Here is a 20065-nt window from a genome sequence, read left to right on the forward strand (position 1 = left end):
CATAGAGGGTGGGGTGTTGGCTGAGAAACTTTGGCCTTAGACTAGAAAAACAACTGTGTAGAAATCTAGAGAGAAAATGGCGTAAACACTATGACTATGATATTGGATCAAGGTGGGGTGGCGGTCCTTGTTCTACTAGATCTGTCCGCGGCCTTTGACACGGTCGATCATTCCATTCTAATCGACCGTGTCTCGGCCATGGGCATTGGACATAAGGCGAAAATGCTACTAACCTCCTTTCTTGCCAATCGTACACAATCGGTTAAACTGGGCGAATCCTATTCTCCAACGTTTTCTCTTCCCTGTGGGGTCCCACAAGGATCCTCCATTAGTCCGACCTTATTTAATATCTACGTGTCGGACCTGGCCAGGGTCATCAAAGATCTAGGGATGAGAATAACTTCATATGCCGACGAAACCCAACTGGTGTTGGCGGTCATAACGATGGAGTACAAGTGGCAGCCAGCTTTCAGGAGGGAATGTTAGCCATCTCCGCCTGGATGGCACAAAACTGCCTAAAGTTGAACTCCGATAAAACGGAGGTAATGACCTTTGGCAGTTTAACCCCTGGCTGGTCCCCTACGTGGTGGCCAACCGACTTGGGTCCTCCGCCTCAACCAGTCAATAAAGTCAGGAACCTTGGGGTTATGTTCGATGACAAACTCTCGTTCACTCACCATGCAAATGCAGTTGTATCCGCATCCTTTACCATTCTTAGAATGGTAAGGAAGCTGCTTCCTTTCCTTCACCCTAGTGCGGGGAAGACTCTCATGTGCGCGCTGGTTATGGCAAAGGTCGACTATTGCAAAGGCCTCTTTCTGAATGCTCAGGAGAGAGTTTTAAATAAGCTGCAATTAGTGCAGAATTCGGCAGCAAGAATGCTTTCTGGTATGCCTAAATTCAAATCATCTTCCCCAGTCATACGACAACTACATTGGCTACCAATCAGAAGCCGAACCAAATTTAAGGCTTTATGTATAACATATAAAGCTATCAATAACTCTGGACCAGAGTTCTTGAAAAAGGCACTCTGTCTATACATTCACACCAGAACCCTTCGCTCCTCCTCTGCACGCTGCTTAACCATCCCACGCACAAAGAAATCATCATGGGGAGACAGAGCATTCATAGTTGCTACCGCCAAATTGTGGAACACCCTTCCTCTTCATATCAAAGCCAGTCCAACCCTCATGACATATAGGAAATCGGTAAAAACGTGGCTGTTCAACCAGTAAGCACTCCACTCAATTCTATGTTCTTCTATCTTCAGCGCCGAGACACCTCCGGGTAGTTGTGCGCTATAAAAATTTCATAAATAAATAAACGTTGACTACCAAATACTTACCTTAGAACCGATAACACTATTTTCCTCCATAGGATAAGATTGACTGGAAAAACAGTCAAAGTGTGGAGCTTGAAAACCTAAAGAAATTGTTTATAATTGCACTAACTAACAAAGAAGATTTAACTTAACTGTTTGCAGGAAATGTTCCAGAATAGTATCCAGGTATACTACTCTGAGTAAGAAAAGTAATCTCAAAAGTAATTTACCTGTAATTTTACTGACAATCCCATTCAGGTCTATGGACTGTATTTACAAAGTATTGCCTTTCTCTGAAACCATACTGTAAGTCAAAACAAAGTGCATATACTATTACAAATCCAAACTGTATATTTACTGCAAAGTACTTATCACTTACCTGTGCCAGGCTTGCTTGGTTCTAGAAAATAAAATAACTAAAAGAATATTTTTACACAAAAACAATTGGTCCAACGATCAGTCTTTGAGTGTGTGAATTCATTTGCTGACTGAGTGTGTACAACAAATGCTTAACACTGTCCTCTGACACTGCCTTACTGCCCAACCACACTACCACAAATAGAGAGTGAGGTGGTATCTAACTTTACCTCTGCCTACCTTTGGGGTTCCACTGGACACTGTGCACACTATACCTCACTTTGGTATAGTATATACAGAGCTGGCTTATGCATGCGCTGTCTGCCCAGGTGAGCTGCCAGCATAGTCATAACTATGGCGAAAACTCGGAGCAGAGGTCAAGTTGAATGCCATGTTGCAAACTGAAGTTCTTCCTTCTGATTGGAGACCTACATCATTTCTGGCGGTAAAGCAGTATAGGCATTCGGAATCTCACCAGGATCTGACAAGACTAACCAGTCCTGCCAGATTTGCAGGATCAGAGTACTTGTGACTATTTTGACCATTTCTCTCAGATATGTGTTCACAAGACATAAAATGAAGATTGGGAAAAGCCCTCAATAAGCACCAGAGAGTACCAGGAGCCTTTGACCTTTTCTTTTATGACACCCACTCTCTACAGAACATTTTGCTAACAGATCATCTTCCGTGGCGATGTTTATATGAGGCACAGCGGATTGTCAGGTCTGGATGTTTGAGAGAATATAAGAAAGCATGCTGACTAAATTAAGAAAAGTGGGCAGCACCTATGGGGTACTAGCACCACAAGGAACTTAAAAAATCCTTTCATTAAAAGAGTTCATGAAGCGGTGCTTTGTTACTGTAAATCTGCCCTCATGGTCTTGTCCAGCATAAGACCTGCTGAGGCAGTTGAATGAAATAGAAGGCTCAGTTGAACCCTAAAATTGTGATACTTGTTGACAGATTGATTGAACGGTCTCAAAGGAGCAGCCACAATCCTTTCCCCTTGAAACACTGCAAGATGTTGCTAGTCTTCTCATGAAACAATTTCTTCCAGTAAAAAGATATATTAATTCTTCTGTACAATTAGTCTCTAAAAATATCCTAGGACTACATTCAAACTTGGCAACTCTTGGCATACATTGCATCTATGTTACTGTGAAGCTTGGGTGAATCCATCCTATTATAAATCGCTCATATTAGGGCCGTGTGGTCAACTGAGTGTTTCCCAAAACATGTGTCCGTAAAACCTGTTGAGTAGGAAAGATTAATTTGAAAGCATGTTGCACATACTGCCTGCGGGAAGATCTTTTGTGCACTTTCGGTCTAAACAGTTTGAACAAAGAGAACTCGCTGAAACGTGACTTTGTGATAAAACTCAAAAGACTAACTTCCCTGGGTTTTGTATGCACTTAAATATATAGAATCCACTGGTGCCAGTCCGAACGTTTGAGTTGACTGCCTCTGGACAGTTGGAGAAAAATATTAATCTAGGGTCAAAAATGTGTCAAGGAGTACCTCATTAAAAGAGAAAAGTGGAAATGATGTCTGGCCTACCCTTCCCCCTCCCCTCTTTACTCCCTCAGAGGAACATTGTAAGCAATTTAGATTTAAGCTCTTGCAAGTTTAAAACCTCTGCCACATTTCAAACTATCACTGTGATGGATATGTAAATTATGGCCATTCAACAAGAGAGCTTAAGCTGCACTCTGTAGTTTTAGGAACATTGTTTAAAATACCTTAGGAAGCCCAGGCAATTACTTGGGAATCAAGGATCAAACAGTAATTGCATACAATGAAATTTATAATTATAAATGATAAACACAGCACAACCGAAGATAACATTGATATTGTGATGATGAAAATTATGCTGGTGGAGGTGTAGAGAAGTCACATGCAAGCTATTGACCTACCTCACTTCCACTCTGCTGGTCAATGCAGAGCTCCTGCATTGATATCTATGTGAGCGAGTAACTGATCTTTACACAAAATACATCAAGGCTCAGATAAATCAAAGGCACCTAACCCAGAACGTACCTGTTTCAAACCTCTGGAACATCACAGATATAGCAGTGGTGTTCTGCAAAAACAATGTGAGTAATCTTTTTCCATTTCTAAGATCAGATCTATCATAGGGCAGGAAGAAGAAGCAGCAGTGAGCCCAAAAAGTAGTACCTCTTCAGCACCAGCCACTTCACAATGGGCAAACTGCTGTATAATTTCCCTGATCTGAAGCATAGAGACATTTCTAGATGAGGATATTCTATAACAATATTTGTTAACTATGGGAGAAGCAAAGATGGGTTGTTTTCTGACTTGAAACTGTTGGTGAGGAGGAGGAGCCAAGATGGCGATCGGAACGGTCGTATAACCGCCTCGCTCCGTGATCTCTTCCTCCCCGCCACCTATCCTGTATTTTATCCTGCTCGGGGTGTTCCGAATTTGGTCACTGAGGAAGAGCCGTCACTTACCATCCTTTTCCGGGGCTCTGGCGTGCAGTGATTCCGGCGTTCTGCCCTGGTCACATTGTTGGCCTTCCCGGCCCTGACGCCGGGGCCTCGAGTGCTGTGCCTGCCCGGAGATGATCGGAGTGCCGGCGGTCCGGAACCGGTGGAGAGACCCGATGGTGGGAGCCTGAGAGCCGCGGGCCGGGACCCCCGGGGCAGACCCGCCCCCGCTGCTGGGCCACCCCGCATGTCCGTTCGCCTACCGGCCCGAAGAAGAGAAGCCGCACTGTCCGGCACCCCGCGAGTGAGAAACCCACTCCTGTTGTTAGTCCCGCCCGGGATCCGGTGCTGGGCTCCCCCCGAGTGCTGTGGGGAGCACGCCCGTTCTTCTGGTGACTCTCCTTTCTCCGCCGAGCGCCATCCGCCGCGGTTTGGCGGTGAGCCCTGGGGCCGCCGGTGCTCCTGATGGACTTGGAAGAACTTGCGGCGATGGCGGAGGGTGCTGTACTTAAGATGGCGGATGGCCCCTCGGGGTGTCTTTCTCCTGGAGACAGGGAGGTTGCCGCATTTGCTTTCTCCAGCCCTCGTTTGGTTTGGGCGGCCCCTACTCGGAGTGCTATCTGGTTTGCCCTGTCTGCTCTGCGGATCGACCTGTCCTTGAAATGTCGAGCCTTGGAGTTGCGGATAGCTGCCATGGTGGCTCTGCCATTTTGTGACGAAGTGTCGTCTCCCCGAATTGTACTGCCTGAAACTTCGCCGGCGGCTGTGCTGGGATCTCCGGCTGGGTGCTCGATTCTATGGGATCTAGCGGACCCGGTGCCGATGCTGCAGTGCTTTCTACATCCTGTTTTCTTTACTTCGTGCTGGACGGCCCAGATACTGTGCTTGACCACGTGGATCTTTGAGGAACTTTTACATTCTGACTGTTGCCGAGTTCTCCTGCTTGCTTCTAGTTTGCCGGGACGTTGTTTTGCGGAGATCCCACCGGCTTTTCCTGACTGGTATGGACCCACTGTGTTCTGCTGTTTTTTGGCTGTGGCGGGGTTGGGAAGCTCGACTCTTCATAAAAGTGGACAGGGGTGATCGTGCCCGGATGACTGTGGGACCCTTTTTACATGGCATCTCCGGGCCTCGTTATTCTGGATGTTTCCTGTTTACATCCTGGTGTAGGCTTTTCTTGACTCTCCTTTTCGACCTCGATTTGTGAATTATTGTTGCGGGGGGGTAGTGTTTTATGTCTCGATCGCTGGCTCCTCTCCTCTCTCTTTCTTCCCTTTCCTCTCCTTCTTTTTCTTATTCCCCTCTCTTTCTCTGTTATAATTCCCTTTCTCTTTTTCTATATTTCGGGTGACTCTGGGCGACAGGCACGCTGTTTAGTGGGGTAGGCCGTAGCCATTACAGTGATGTAGGGTGGGGGGGGTGTTTGTTATTTTAGTTTGTTTTATTCTATGGTCCCTTTTTTGCCTTTTCCAGGGGGTGGGCTATGTCCCTTGGTGTTTACTCCTCTGTTTCGCTAGCGTCTGCACTTTCTCCTTTTTCGGGGCGGGTGGGCTGTACGTGTGGCGTCCACTTTATTTGTTTCCTGGTATTCTTCCTCTATTCTGCACCTGGTATGGGCGTGTGAGGTCTTTGGGCTTTGCCCTACTGTGGTCGTCTGCTTGCGTGGGGGGCTATTTCCCTCCCGCCCCCCCCCCCTTCTTTTCTGTATATGTTGCATGACGCGCGGGTAGATATGGTTGCTGCCTCCTTTATATAATGTAAAATGAAACCTCTTTTATCCTGGCGCTGGCGATGTAACGACTTTATTTGCATCCATCCTGTATTTACCCTATCGTATACATTGCTTTGTTATTTTGACTCTCCTGACTTTGCGGCCGGCCCCTGTGGTTGTAGGCCAGCGCTTGTACTTCTACGTGTCTTTCAATAAAGGTTTTAAAAAAAAAAAAAAAAAAAAAGAAACTGTTGGTGAAACATGCTAGTAATAGCATGTACATTGTCACTTGACTAACAAATGTAGCATCATTTCTGCTGCTAGGTGTGGAAAAAGCTTGACTTTACAATCTGGTAACACTTTATGTTTCAAAAACATGCCCATGAGCAAAGAAACCTTAACTGTGAGAATTCAAACAATGTGCTAATAAGATTTATTTTTAACATACCCATCTGTCTCTCGAAGAAGACCTTGTCTGAATTAGTTCTAGGTTCTTGCATGCAAGGAGTCGATTTCTAACTTTATAGACACTGCGGTACACATCGGCCAAGGTTTTACCAGGTTGATACCTAAAGAAATAGAGGATTAGCATAACCATACAAACTTACATTTTGCATTAAAAATAATAAAAATACAAGCATACCAAAATTTGGAAAAACTATTTTTTTTTAAACATTTCAATTTTAATTAAAGTTTTCACTGCAAATTTACAGAGATGTCTCAGCTTCACATAACCAATATCTTTCCCCTATACAAGTAACAGAACAAAAATCCCAGTTGTAACCACCCCAAACCCATCACCTTGAGATATGTTATGTTATATTATATTATGTGAATTTGAAGAGAGCAGCGAATCACCCGGGAGGGTATCCAGCCGCTCTGTAGGGCAGGCCAGAGGAGGAGATCATACATGTTTCGTCTGGAAGAACCATTGTAGGAGAGTGGGGTCTGCAATCCCATGGCCACCCCAGATTTTTGCTTTTTGCTTCACTGGTTTACGACTTTCCCTGGCTGTGGGCCTGCTAATCAGACCCACAGCCTAGCTGTTCTCTCTCTAAATTACAACCATGTACCCTAGGTGCATTTACCAATTGGTACTGGGCCACCTTATCAGTCCCTGTACAGTATACCTTAGGTATCCAGGGCATAGGTGTACCCAGGGCCTAACAGGGGCTGCAGCATGTATTATGCCACCCCTGGCTGGCCACCCAAATCTGACACAACTGGCTGCACGACAGCTGGGGCAAGGTGGTGTAATCACCCTTTGCTTTAGATATAGTATTCCTATATCTAACCCTAAAATGGACACATATATTCCTATCAGTCACTCCTATGGCAGGCCTTATCAATCCTGAAGGCAGAGTGCTTGGAATTATGTGAGATGGTGCTCTGGCATGAGCTGAGCCCGTTTGCAGCTTGCGGAACCAAGTCCTTATAGCTGTTCCATGATAACGCTATACCATATACTCTTAAGTGCATTACAATCCTCGCGGTTAAATGCTAACTTTGGCATAGGATTATCAAAACATGTCGAGTAAGGTGTCATACGAATTGGAATACTAACCCCTCGCCAATTCTGGCGACGGGGTTAGCATTCCACCCTTCTAGAGGGACACGACATGTATGTAACTGTAAACCCCGGTTAAAGTTAACTCAAGCCTCAGCATCACAAAATGGATGCTGCCACCAGAGACACAAGTCTGACCTCCTGCTGCTGGGAGTCCTTCCAGCGAGGGAGGCTCCGACAAAGGGTTTCCTGCCTTGGGAGGTGCTAGCACCACCCCAGACAGGATTTTGTGTATTGGGTAGGCTCAGGCTGAAAGGAATGAGACATGCCTGGGGCACACAAGGTGCCCTGTGCATGCACCAGTTCCAACCAGTTGCTGGGGCACTCCAGTCCCAGCTCTGGCGGGAAACTGGACAAAGGAAAGGGGGTGTAGCCACCCCCCTTCCTGGTCCCACCCAAGGGAGGGACCTAGTCGTAGTGCAGCCCCCCTTTAGCCGGATAAAGGTAGGAGCTGGTCCCATTCCAAGTGAGATTAATCTTGACAACCTTCCACGAAGAAACTCTTGACCTTCGACCTCCTGATCCATCAGAAGACTGAAGAATCTCCCCTATGGTCAGGGAGTGACCATCCTGCTTTGCAGGCACCATCAAGCTTCTGTGCGGTTTGCTGCAAAGTCCTTCCTTCCAGGAATCCGACGACCCAGCTCGACAAGACCCGGACCTCCAGACCTCTCTGACCTCTACCCACATCCCCAGCACAGCTGAGACCCGTGGGTGCGACGAGCAACGTGGAGACGGCCATCTTGAAGAAACCTGCACAGCGCTTCCAGCACGACCCCCGAGTGACCCTCGTGTAAGTGCATCAGGGTTTGAGAAGCCCTACACCGACGCAGCTCCTGCACCAAAGACCAGCCCTCCACCATCCCCGTGATCTGCGTGGGGCCCTTTTGCCTGGTTGCTGCTTGTCCTGTTGTCTGGTCACTTGCCGGCTGGCTAGTGACCTCTGAGACGACGACCCCAAGAATTCGACTCTGCTAGTCTGGTCCCCCAGACTGGCCCTTGCTTCCTTGTAAAAGAGGAGCACCCCGGACCCTCCTGGTCCGCACCAGACGCCATCTTTGCTCCACCGCGTGGCTTGCATTAGCCAAGGCCTGTTGTCCAGATCGACGATCCGACACCGCCAACAGCAGCAGACTACGTGGGACAGCTCGTGCCTCCAGCCTGGTCGTGAAGAGCAGCTCCTGGTCCTCGCAGCTACAGAGAGAAGCGACCCCTCCTTCACCTGAACTCGGCAACAGCTCCTGGTTCCCTCCTGGTTCCAGCACCGTCACTGGCTAGTGACCAAGACTCTGTCCCCTTCCTTTTCAGGACTTCCATCTTCTTAGTTCCATCCTTGGAACCACCAGACTCCTCCATCTGGCTGCCTGCCAGCAACTTCTTGTTTCAGGCATCCCCGGGATCAACAGCAAACCCGACGCAACTTCAACCCTATGCACCCGCAGTCTGTGGGTTAGGTAACTAAAGCTTCTAGGTGCTGAAGTCTGGGTCCACTATCCTAGTGTCCAGGTCCACTGTTGTTTTCCCTCCATCCAGCCGGGTTCGTCCGGAATCCGTAACTTTCTAAACTGTAAGATCCATAGACGTTGTTACGCATCCCGCGTGAGAGTTCACACTCTGCACGTGAGTCCCGTGGGCCTCCTGCTCCTTACTTACCTAGTTTGTAGCGTAGTCCCAGCGATCCTCGCTGCAGAAACATAAAATGAAGTTTTGGCCACAAGAGAATACCATCCACACATGAATTTGTAATGTATATGATTTACTAACAGTGCTTTTTTATGTCTTTATTATATAAAGGTTCATACACTCTCCCAGAGACAGTCTTCCCTAAGCCTATGTCCATTTGTGAAATGCATCCCAAAATGTAATACAAAATAAAATAAATTGCAATGAAATCTTGCACGGGGGAGTTTGGAGGCAGCCAGGGTAGGACTTTGCGTGAATAGCGCCTAGGGCAAAACCAAAATCGTGCACCCCTTAATCCTCCCCTCGTCATCCTAGTTCTAGCCGGCTGTAGGAAGCTGGCTTTTTCTAAACTGTACCAAAATGAGTAACAATATGTAGAAAGTCCAGACAACCCTTATTGGTGTGCAGGGCTTAAATTAATAGTCTCTCTTTAGGGTAGCGTGGGGAAGCAGTCGAGGCTTATCAGAAGGTAGTGTTAAGCATTTGTTGTACACACAGAGGCAATAAATAAAACACACACTTATGAAGAAATTTGAGGTCAATTCAGAAAATAAACAGATTTTTCTATAAATTTTGACACAAAAATTATCAGAATCAGGTAAGTACTTTAGGCATTATCAACAAAACATACACTGCATAGGCATACTTAGACGACTTACAGTACTGTTTTTCTGGCCTTAAGGAAAGTAGGGGTGAAGGTCTGAGAAAACACCAACAGTTTAAGTTTACCTGCACTGGGGTGTTTGGGTGCAGAGGTGCTTTAAATGGTGGTAGCCGCAAAAAATGCACGTTAAAATCAATGGGAAAAGTACCTGCAATAAAAAGGCTGCATGGTGGGACTGGGGGACCAGTCTGGCAGAACCCCGGGGGAATCAGCTCTTGAGGGTCTCGGGACCACAGAAACATTGCCAGTTTAGGCTAGCCCGGGCTGGGGTGCTCTGGTGTTTTGTCCAGCAGGTCAGTGAGTTAGATGCTCCCACAGTTCTTGGTGTACATGCAGAAGAGGGAAAAGAAATACTCCTGGGCTACACTCAGTGTGGAGCTGGCCTCTCTCAGAGTTCCTCAACATGCAGGTAAGTTTTGGCAGTGGTGGAGTTCCGACTGAACATAAACAAGCCTTGGTGTAACTGGCTACGGTACCTTAGTATTTGTGCTGGGCGCCTCCTGGGGGCCCTGGCGTCTCCAAACTTAGCAAGGAGACATCTGACCTCCTGGAGTACAAAAACCTCTTGCTGGGATGCTGCTTCCTCAGTGGGCCCGGGTGTTGACAGACCTGTGTACCAGAAAGCTGCAGTCTGTGCCTGCTGGTTCACTGGAGTAGCTCCTCCGCTCCAAGGGCGATAGATGTTGCTGGATCAAGGAAGTGGTGGGCAGACCAAGGGTTTTGGGAGGATGATCCACTTGTGGATGAGTCGGTGTTGGTCATTGTCGGGAGAGCAGCATTCAGGCATGGTTTTGCGCCACAGATGTTGGTCCACAGTTCTCACATCTTCAGCTCTTCTTTGTCCTTCTTCTTGAATCGGAGTTCCTGTTGTCGGGGAGCCCCTAAATGTAGGGGAGTTAAGGCAAAATAAAAGGAAGTAGCCAGTGAGCATTTACCACTGGGGTCTCTACACCCCCTAAATGACCACTTCCGATGGGGAGCGTGAACAACCATGGGTGGAACCCTTCGTTCGTGGAGCACATCAGGTAAACCACCTCAGGGGTTTGACTAGCCTGGTGGTGCAACACACCTACTGCATAGCTAATTTCCCAACTGTCCTGTTGCCAAACAGGCCTCAGGCCAGGGGGTGGCATCTCCCAGGTCTGGGTGAAGTTGGGGTTGCATATCAAAGGCGGCAGGGGTTTTGAAGCCCCTTGCCTTGATTTGTTTTTTAAACATCTGTGTATTGAAGTGTGTTTATATACATTTGCTTACGTATTATATAAATAACATTTGCATACTTTTACAAGGTTTTGAGCAGGTTTGCTGTTCAAACAATACTCACAATCGTACATTTCATTTCGTGTTTACCCACTGTACACACTGTATATTATTACAATGAGTTTGCCGGTAAGTAGTGCGTGCTGGGCACTATTTGCCTGAATTTGTTAGTTATGGAGGTTACAGATTGTGCAACAGATCTGAACATTTAGAACAATAACAGCTGAGCATTCTATTATGTTCGTACTATACTTTTTGTGTCTCCCTAAATGTACACAGCGTTATAGCGATATTACAGGTGGCTTATGACATTTGCTATGTAATACGCTTCTGATTCACTAAATATTATGGGGGGGTAGGTTGGGCAGCGCTTTCTTTACTGTAGGAGCCCCACATGTCGCTACTGTGCTATTTTACGTCATGAGGGAGTGTTGCATATGTATGCGTTTGTATTGTCTAGGCTCAGGTCACTCCATGGTTACTCCCGCCCAGCAATTCCACAAGTCCAGGAGCTCAGAGACCAGTTATAGATACATAGAGGAGAGAAAACCCTACGAATCTATCAATTTAACCCCCTTGCATTGACATGCTAAATCACTAGCCATCCTGCTGGAGGAGCTGTGAACACCTTCCTCCAGGAGCAGGCATTTTTTCTGGCCTCAAAGAGCGCAGGCTCTCACCTGCAGGGGATCAGAAACCTGTCTCTGGTGGCAGGCTGGATGATGCCAGTCAGCCAGCACACTAGATACCGGTAGGTTTTTCAGGGGGGCACCTCTAAGGTGCCCTCTGGGTGCATGTCATGCCAAATCTGGTAGTGCCAACAGTACAGATTTATTAAGACAAGGTGTTAGATACCAAACACCATTGGTTTCAGTAAAGTCATCATTTAGCAGGGGAACTCGTAATGACCAGTGCCCACTACATATAGCTAAGATGGCTTTCCTGTTCACTTATACAATCCACTAATTGCACTAGACAGCACAGGGGGATAGCATAGCTGCTCATGCCGATATGCTCTCATGTAATATAATGCACCCTGCCTTAGGACTACAAGGCCTGATGAAGGGGTGATTTACATATATTACATGCAGTGACTATGGTATAGCACACAGTGAATGTTCCATATCGTGTTTTCACTCCTGGTTTGTACCATGATACACAGTCTGCAATGGCAGCCTGCATGCAATTTGTATGGGGGTCCCTTAGGGTGGCATAATACATGCAGCAGGCCTTATGGACCCTCTTTAGTACCACATACCCTAGGTACCAGGGGTACCATTTACGTGGGACTTACATGGTGTGCTAAAGGTATTGCCAACTGGGGAAACAATTGTACCTCACACTAAACCTATGCAGACTGCCATTGCAGGCTGCGTCTCTTGGTGAAGACAAAAGTAAAAACACAGCAGACACTGCAGACACTGCAAGCAGTTTAGGTAAGTAACCCCTACAACAGGCCTTACAGCCCTAACGCAGGGTGCACTATACTATACAACACGTGCGGGGAAATTCGCGTGAGCAAGTAAGCCCCTGTGCTGGCCAGTTCAATTACTGCCAGCACAAGTGACCAGGGAAGCCATTTTAAGAACATGTGCTGTACACTGATCAAAAACAAGTTCCCCAGCTACATGATGGTTTTACTGAAACCAAAAAGGTTTGGTATTAAACATCTTGCATTAATAAATCCACAATGATTCTAGTGATCGCTTTATTAATACATGCACAAAGAGGGCACCTTAGAGGTGCCTTCTGATAACCTATCAACTACCTACCACCACCGACAAGTTTCTGACCCCCAGGGGTGAGAGCCCATGCTCTCAGGAGATCAGGAACAAAGCATGCTCTGGCGGGAGGTTTTTACACCCCTCCAACAGGATGAACTGTAAATTAGGATTCCAAGAAATGGAGCTTCAAAGATCCCTCCACCTTTGGTATGCAAATCTGGCTTCCCTCATAAGTGAGGCAATGCCAATGCGCCCCCTGACCACGGCCCATTTGGCGCCCTAACAGGTGGGAAAGTTAGTAGTCAGAGAGGCCTGTACACCCTCAAGCTAGTTCCAATCCTAAGGTTGGCTACCTGATTTAGAAGTAAAAATTTAAAAGTCTGCCATCTTAGTGATGGCAGAATTAGGAACTCTGGGACAGGGTAATGCCCACTTCCCACAAAAAGTGGTCATAGAGGGGGTGTAGTGAGCCCAGGGGTAAGTAGCACATTGGCTACTACCCTATACTTCCGTAACGCTCCTAAATCTAGTGTTTAAGGAAGCACCTGGCACCAGGAAGTCAGAATCCTGCGGACCTAAGAAGAAGAAGGGCACCATAGAGCCGCAAGAAGCAAGGACTGTGGGAAGCAACTGACTTGTTGCCAACCCTGCGGGCCTGTCTGCTGTTCCCCACATATTGCGCTAAAGTTGTCTCGTCCTGCAACTGCTGTTCCTCCAAAAGCCTAGGGGTTTCTGCCTGCCTTCAACAAGGACCCAGGAACTCCGTGAAGTAGCTGAGCTGCTTTCCTGCATCCTGCAGGCACCCCAAAAGAATGGTGCAGACTCTGGATGACTGCAAACCTGACACCGGAAAGCATCCCTTCATCGGTGCCCTGTAGCCTGAGTTAAAGTGGGCAAACGATGCTAGCGTGAGTTCCTGACTTTGAAGAGATGAAGCCCACCTTGGGTTTGCCAACAGTGGACTACCAGACGCAGCCTCCTTGTGCAGGCCACCTCTACTGCGTAAGTCTCCCATGACAAAAACCCAACGCCTCAAGACATCTCTGCACCTGCAGCCCCAGCCCGTGGAGAAGAGGACCAATGGTGTCCCCTAGTCCCGAGCATCATGAGACCTCAGCCACTTTTTTGATCCAGCCAGACTGGCCCCGGTCCCATCCTGCAGCCACTTTTTGACCGAACCGATACCCAGTGACTTCAATGGGGCCCCAGAAGCTGAATAGCACCCCTGCACCTGGCCGCCCCAGTGCAGCCCGAGGTGACCTGTTGGTGTGGACTTGAACCTTGCCCATACTCACCTTAAGTCCAGAGGGTTGGTCTTCTCGGTCGCTGTAAAGTATCTGTATGCAATATATGCTTCTCCTTCATAGGATAACATAATCGCTTTAGAAATTGCACTGTTGATTTTTAACACCTGTAAAAAGTCATTACTCGAAACTTACTTACCTGATTTTGATGATCTTAGTGACTAAAGTTATATAAAGATAAGTGCTATTTTTATAAATTGTTGGGTTCACCTTATTGAGTCATGTGCATCATTTATTGACTGTGTTTATGCAACAAATGTCTAACACTCCTCTCTGATGAGTTTAAGGCTGCTCGACCAGACTATCCCCTAAGAAAGCGTTGTGTAGTTCCTTCTAATCTGTAGGATCTGCGCATTGTTTGGACAACATCAACTGGGGGCTTGGTGTCAGGACTGATTCCGGACACCCCCGCAAGATATGTTGGCCTATAGACCTGCTAGCTCACAGTGCCACCATAAGTTCCCCTAACCTATCAGGGAGTGAATGGTGTCTGGCATCCACTGAACAGGACAACCCTGACCCCTCATGGATCGTGGAAACAGTACAAAGCTTTTTGCTTAGTCGCTCATGCTCACTTATTCACAGAGAAATATACAGAGAATACACAGTGGGGCGTTTTCAATAATATTTATTGAACAAACATTATTCTTGCATAAAATATGTGTGCTGCAATGATTAGTAGACCCGAAGCAGATAAACGTGATTTCAAGTACTAAAAGTGTAAATAGTAAGTAGAGTTCTACCATGGTGCTAAAACAATGTATATATGCACGCATATAAACAAGTCAGTAATCTGGCATACTCCTACTATGCATACCCTACTCTAAGGGTACCTAGAGTGTGTGTAGGTGTAAAGCTAAGAATCTCCACAAGGGACGATACAATCCTATTACCTGAGGGAATAAATCTTGGTTACGAACTGGACACCCCTTATGAGATGTCAGACTGCAATATGGTGATTTCTCAGTATGCAAGGACTTTTGATGTCTACTAATCTATCAGGATGCTCATCTTTTATAATGGAAAGCAGCCTTGCGATGTGCGTATAGATCAGTGATGTTATGGATATTTAGATAGCCCTGTTGCCCCATGGACGAAGATAGGGATGACATTTGTACATAGTGTGAAACGAGACTTTGTACATGATGTTTAGGGCGTTGTGATGGTGTTGTGCGAAGCTAGATGCGTAAACATGTTTAGTTTCGGGAAAAAAATTCCAAGACTGCCGTGCACGCAAATATATGCAAAAGGTCACAGCTGAATAGGTTATTTGTGAGAACAATGTAAGAAATAAGCTGCCTCGCTACTTGTGTCTAACTTGGGAATATAACAAGTGTGCCTTGGAATTGCTAGAGCAAGCCCCTGTCCACTTATAAGGGATACCTGTACTATTTATATAGCATACGAAAAGAACAAGTTACTTACCTTCGGTAACGCTTTTTCTGGTACATACAATATCTGCCTGTGGATTCCTCACCTTGTGAATATCCCCTTGCGTCAGCAACATTCGGAAATTCTTTTTGTAGCTTCGCGCCAACGTGGACTTGGACGTCATAGAGACACGGCATCGCACGCGACTCCGCTGACGTCACCGACGCCTACAATAGGCCCACGCCGGCGTGATGAAATCAGTTCCGCCCTTTTTTCCGTGCCTTCGAGGCACACGGACGGACCAATGACAGTAGACATATACCCAGTATACGCAGTACAAATATCAAGGTAACACACACAGTGTGAAGCAAATGCAATAAAACATTTGAATTAAACAACTCCTTGACAATAAAAATATATACATTACAGAAACTCTGGTATAGAAGAGTGGGCAACGGGGAGGCGGGTGGGTCAGTGAGGAATCCACAGGCAGATATTGTATCTACCAGAAAAAGCGATATCGAAGGTAAGTAACTTGTTCTTCTGATAGATACATCTGCCGTGTGGATTCCTCACCTTGTGAATAGAGTCTCACAGCAGTCCCCACTCCCGGAGGAGGGCGTCCACTCTTCTAAACCAGGAAATCCTGGAGGACAGAGCGCGCTAAGTGGCCGTCCCTCCTCACTTCGTTATCCAAGCAGTAATGCTTCGCGAAAGTGTGGAGGGAAGACCAAGTTGCCGCCCTATAAATATCCACTACAGGAACACCTCTAGCCAATGCAGAGGTTGAAGACTTAGCTCTTGTAGAATGAGCCCTTCTACCCTCTGGAGGTTCCTTACCGGCCAAAGAGTAGCAGATCTTTATACAGAGGACGATCCATCTTGATAAAGTTCTTTTATGGACCGCTCTTCCTTTCTTGCAGCCAGCAAAGCCAATGAAGAGCTGGTCATCCAACCGACAGTCTTTAGTCCTGTCCAGGTAAAAAGACACCGCCCTCTTGGGGTCCAGACGGTGTAATCTCTCCTCCTCCTTGGAAGGGTGTGGGGGAGGATAAAAGGTAGGGAGGGTAATGGATTGACCAAGGTGGAAAGGAGTAACCACCTTCGAAAGAAAAGCAGCCCTGGTCCTAAGATCCATTCGATCAGCATGAATGGTCAAGAAAGGGGGCTTGGAACTAAGAGCTTGAAGCTCACTTACCCTCCTGGCCGAGGTTATTGCAACGAGGAAGACTGTCTTAAGAGTCAAAAGCCTCAAAGGACATTTGTGAAGAGGCTCAAAAGGAGCACACCCATCAAAAATGTCAAGACAAGATTTAAGTCCCACTGAGGCACAATAAAAGGAGTAGGAGGGAACTTATTTGTGAGGCCCTTCAAAAACCTTAAAACTACAGGAGACTTAAAAAGAGATGGCTGGACAGGCAAGCAGAGAAATGCCGACAGTGCTGAAAGATAGCCCTTAACTGTGGCAACAGCAAGCCCTTGCTGCGCCAGAGAGAGGGCAAACTGGAGAACTTCAGACAAATGGGCTCTCAAAGGGTCAATAGATTTCTCCCCACAACAGGTGACAAATTTTGACCATCTATATGAATAAATGGTCTTAGTGGAGTCACGCTTGGCTGACAAGATGACATCCACCACGTCAGGCGGGAGAGAAAAGGAATTCAGGTTGCCCCGTTCAATCTCCAGGCATGAAGGTGTAATGTCTGGAGGTGGGGGTGTAGAACCTGCCCCTCCATCTGAGAGACGAGGTCTGCCCTGAGAGGGAGACGGAGCGGCGGGTGAGAGGAGAGGTGGAGAAGATCTGTATACCACACCCTTCTTGGCCAGTCCGGAGCAACCAATATGACTTGGGCCCGGTCTTGGCGAATCTTCCTCAGAACCCGAGGAATCAAAGGTATGGGAGGAAACTCGTAAAGGAGTTGATTTCCCCAACTCAACTGAAACGCGTACCCCAAGGCTCCTTGCATCGGAAACTGGAGACTGCAGAAAGACGGGCAGTGAGCATTCTCGCGAGTGGCGAACAGGTCCACCCGAGAAGCCCCCCACGTCCGAAAGACGTGACGAACCACCTCTGGGTGAAGCCTCCACTCGTGGTCGGTGGAGAACTGCCGACAGAGACTGTCTGCACGCACGTTCAGAACTCCGGCCAGATGATTTGCCATCAGACAAATCTGATGGTCCTGAACCCAGGACCAGAGACACAAAGCCTCTCTGCAGAGACACTGTGACCCCACTCCTCCCTGTTTGTTGATGTACCACATCGCGGTCGTGTTGTCCGTCAGGACCTGGACCGAACAACCGTGAAGGGAAGGGAGGAAGGCCTTGAGCGCCAAACGTATGACCCGCAATTCTAGAAGGTTGATATGAAGCAACCTCTCCTCTGGAGACCAAAGAACCTTGACCTCCAGATCCCCCAGATGAGCACCCCACCTTAGAGTGGATGCCTCCGTTATCACTGTGGCAACCGATGGCGGCAACTGAAAAGGCTTCCCCTGAGACAGGTTGCCTTCCACGCCCCACCAAGACAGATCCGCCGCAGCTTCTCTGGAGATCCTCACTGACTCCCTGAGATCTCCGTTGTGCTGATACCACTGCCTGCGGAGGCACCACTGGAGTGCCCTCATGTGCCAGCGTGCATGGTTGACCAACAGAATGCATGAAGCCATCAGACCGAGCAGGCGAAGTACCTTCAGGACTGGAACGACCGCTCCATTGTAAAATAAAGGAATCATTTCCTGTATGTCGCAAATCCTTTGAGGAGGAGGGAATGCACGACATACAGTTGTGTCCAGTACAGCACCTATGAACAGGTTGCGCTGGGAGGGCACCAGGTGAGACTTGGGTACATTTATCGAAAAACCAAACCTGTACAACAACTGGGTTGTCTCCCGCAGATGATGGAGCACTCTCTCTGACGACTCTGCTTTGATCAGCCAGTCGTCCAAATAAGGGAATACAGAAATCCCTGACCTTCTGAGATGCACTGCCATCACCTTGGTGAAGACTCGAGGCGCAGTAGTAAGCCCAAACGGAAGGACCACAAACTGATAATGCTGCGATCCCACCGTAAAACGGAGATACTTTCTGTGCGACTTCAGGATGGGGGATGTGAAAGTACGCATCCTGCAAGTCGAGCCACACCATCCAGTCTTCTTCCAGCAGCGCCTGAAGAACCTGAGCAAGGTTGAGCATCTTGAATTTCTCTTGTTTCCGATAGAGATTCAAGATCCTGAGATCCAGGATTGGACGAAGCCTGCCATCCTTCTTGGGAATCAGGAAATACCGGAAGTAGCATCCCTGACCCCTTTCCTGCTCTGGGACCACCTCGATCGCACCCTTTCTTAATAGAGTCTGAACTTCCCCCTGAAGGAGCAACAGATGTTCCTCTGAGCAATACCCCTGGCAAGGAGGGTAATTGGGAGGGAATTCCCGAAAGGGAAGGGCATACCCATTTTCTACGAGATTGAGAACCCAAAGATCTGATGTAACCGATTCCCAATCCCGTAGAAAGTGGGTAAGCCGACCCCCCACCGGACCCGCATGATCCTGAATGGCGGATCTAGGGCTGCTTTTCTGTGGCTTGGGGGTTGGAGGAGGTGGAGGAGGAAGAGGCTTGACGCCCTCGAGGACGTGCCCTTTATTTTCCCCTGTATGACCTATACAAGGTATTGTGCTGCTGCTGCTGCTGCTGCTGTTGTTGCTGCTGCTGACCTTGTCTATAGCCACGAAAAGAAGAGCGTCCAAAACCTCTGAACTTTCTGGTCATTGAACCTCTTACTTGAAGACCAAGAGATCTAGCAGTTGCTCTGCTGTCTTTAAACCTCTCTAAGGCTGTATCTGCCTTCTTGCCAAAGAGTCCAACTCCATCATAAGGTAAATCTAATAGCGCAGACTGCACATCCACACAAAAATCCGAGGATTTCAGCCAAGCTGATCTTCTTGTGGCAACCGCAGTGCCCATGATCCGTGCCACAGAATCTGCAGTATCTAGACCGCTCTGGATAACGTGACGAGCTGCTGCTTGAGTATCAGATAACACCTCCTCAAAGTCACCCCTGCAGTCCTCTGGAACCTTAGGAATCAATAACCGCATTGAGTCCATAAGTGCGTGCACATACCTCCCCATAAGACAAGTGGTATTCGTTGACTTTAACGCCATACTTGCGGAGGAGAACGTTTTCTTGGCCACTTGATCTTGTTTCTTGGCCTCTTTGTCACCAGGTACCTGGGGAAAAGCACCAACTGACTTTTTAGAGCACGCAGCCTGAACCACTAGACTTTCAGGAGAAGGGTGAGATGATATAAAGGCAGGGTCCTCTGGAGCCACCCTATATCTCCTCGCCACACTTTTTGAGACAGCAGGAGCAGAAAGAGGCTTTTTCCACAGTTAACGCCTCATTAAAAGGGAGTAACGGTTCCACAGATGAGCTTGGTGAATGGAGTACTTCTGTAAGCAGATTTGACTTAAACTCAACAGTTGGCAATGTCAAGCCTAAAAGTCCTGCTGCCTTCCCCATTACCACGTGATATGGCTGGACATCCTTTGAAGGCGTATTCGGACCTGAAGGCAACACCCACTCTGGGGAAAAATCAAGGCCACTAGCATCAGCCAGCTCTTCGAAATAATTCCCATCCAGTTCACCTTCCTCCAAGTCT

At 47.6% G+C, this 20065-nt stretch overlaps 1 protein-coding gene across 6 annotated transcripts in view; it reads right to left on the bottom strand.

Annotated features, from left to right (window-relative positions):
- Positions 1-20065, bottom strand: part of HERC1 (HECT and RLD domain containing E3 ubiquitin protein ligase family member 1) — a 2088313-nt gene that overhangs the window by 1815763 nt on the left and 252485 nt on the right. For all 6 annotated transcript variants that reach the window (XM_078685198.1, XM_078685199.1, XM_078685195.1 and 3 more), the window contains exon 21: positions 6285-6405. In XM_078685198.1, coding sequence (XP_078541324.1) covers positions 6285-6405 — 121 coding nt within the window. The remainder of the gene's footprint in view (positions 1-6284; positions 6406-20065) is intronic.

Source organism: Lissotriton helveticus, chromosome 3_2, assembly GCF_964261635.1.
Source record: "Lissotriton helveticus chromosome 3_2, aLisHel1.1, whole genome shotgun sequence".
Lineage (NCBI taxonomy): Eukaryota > Metazoa > Chordata > Amphibia > Caudata > Salamandridae > Lissotriton > Lissotriton helveticus.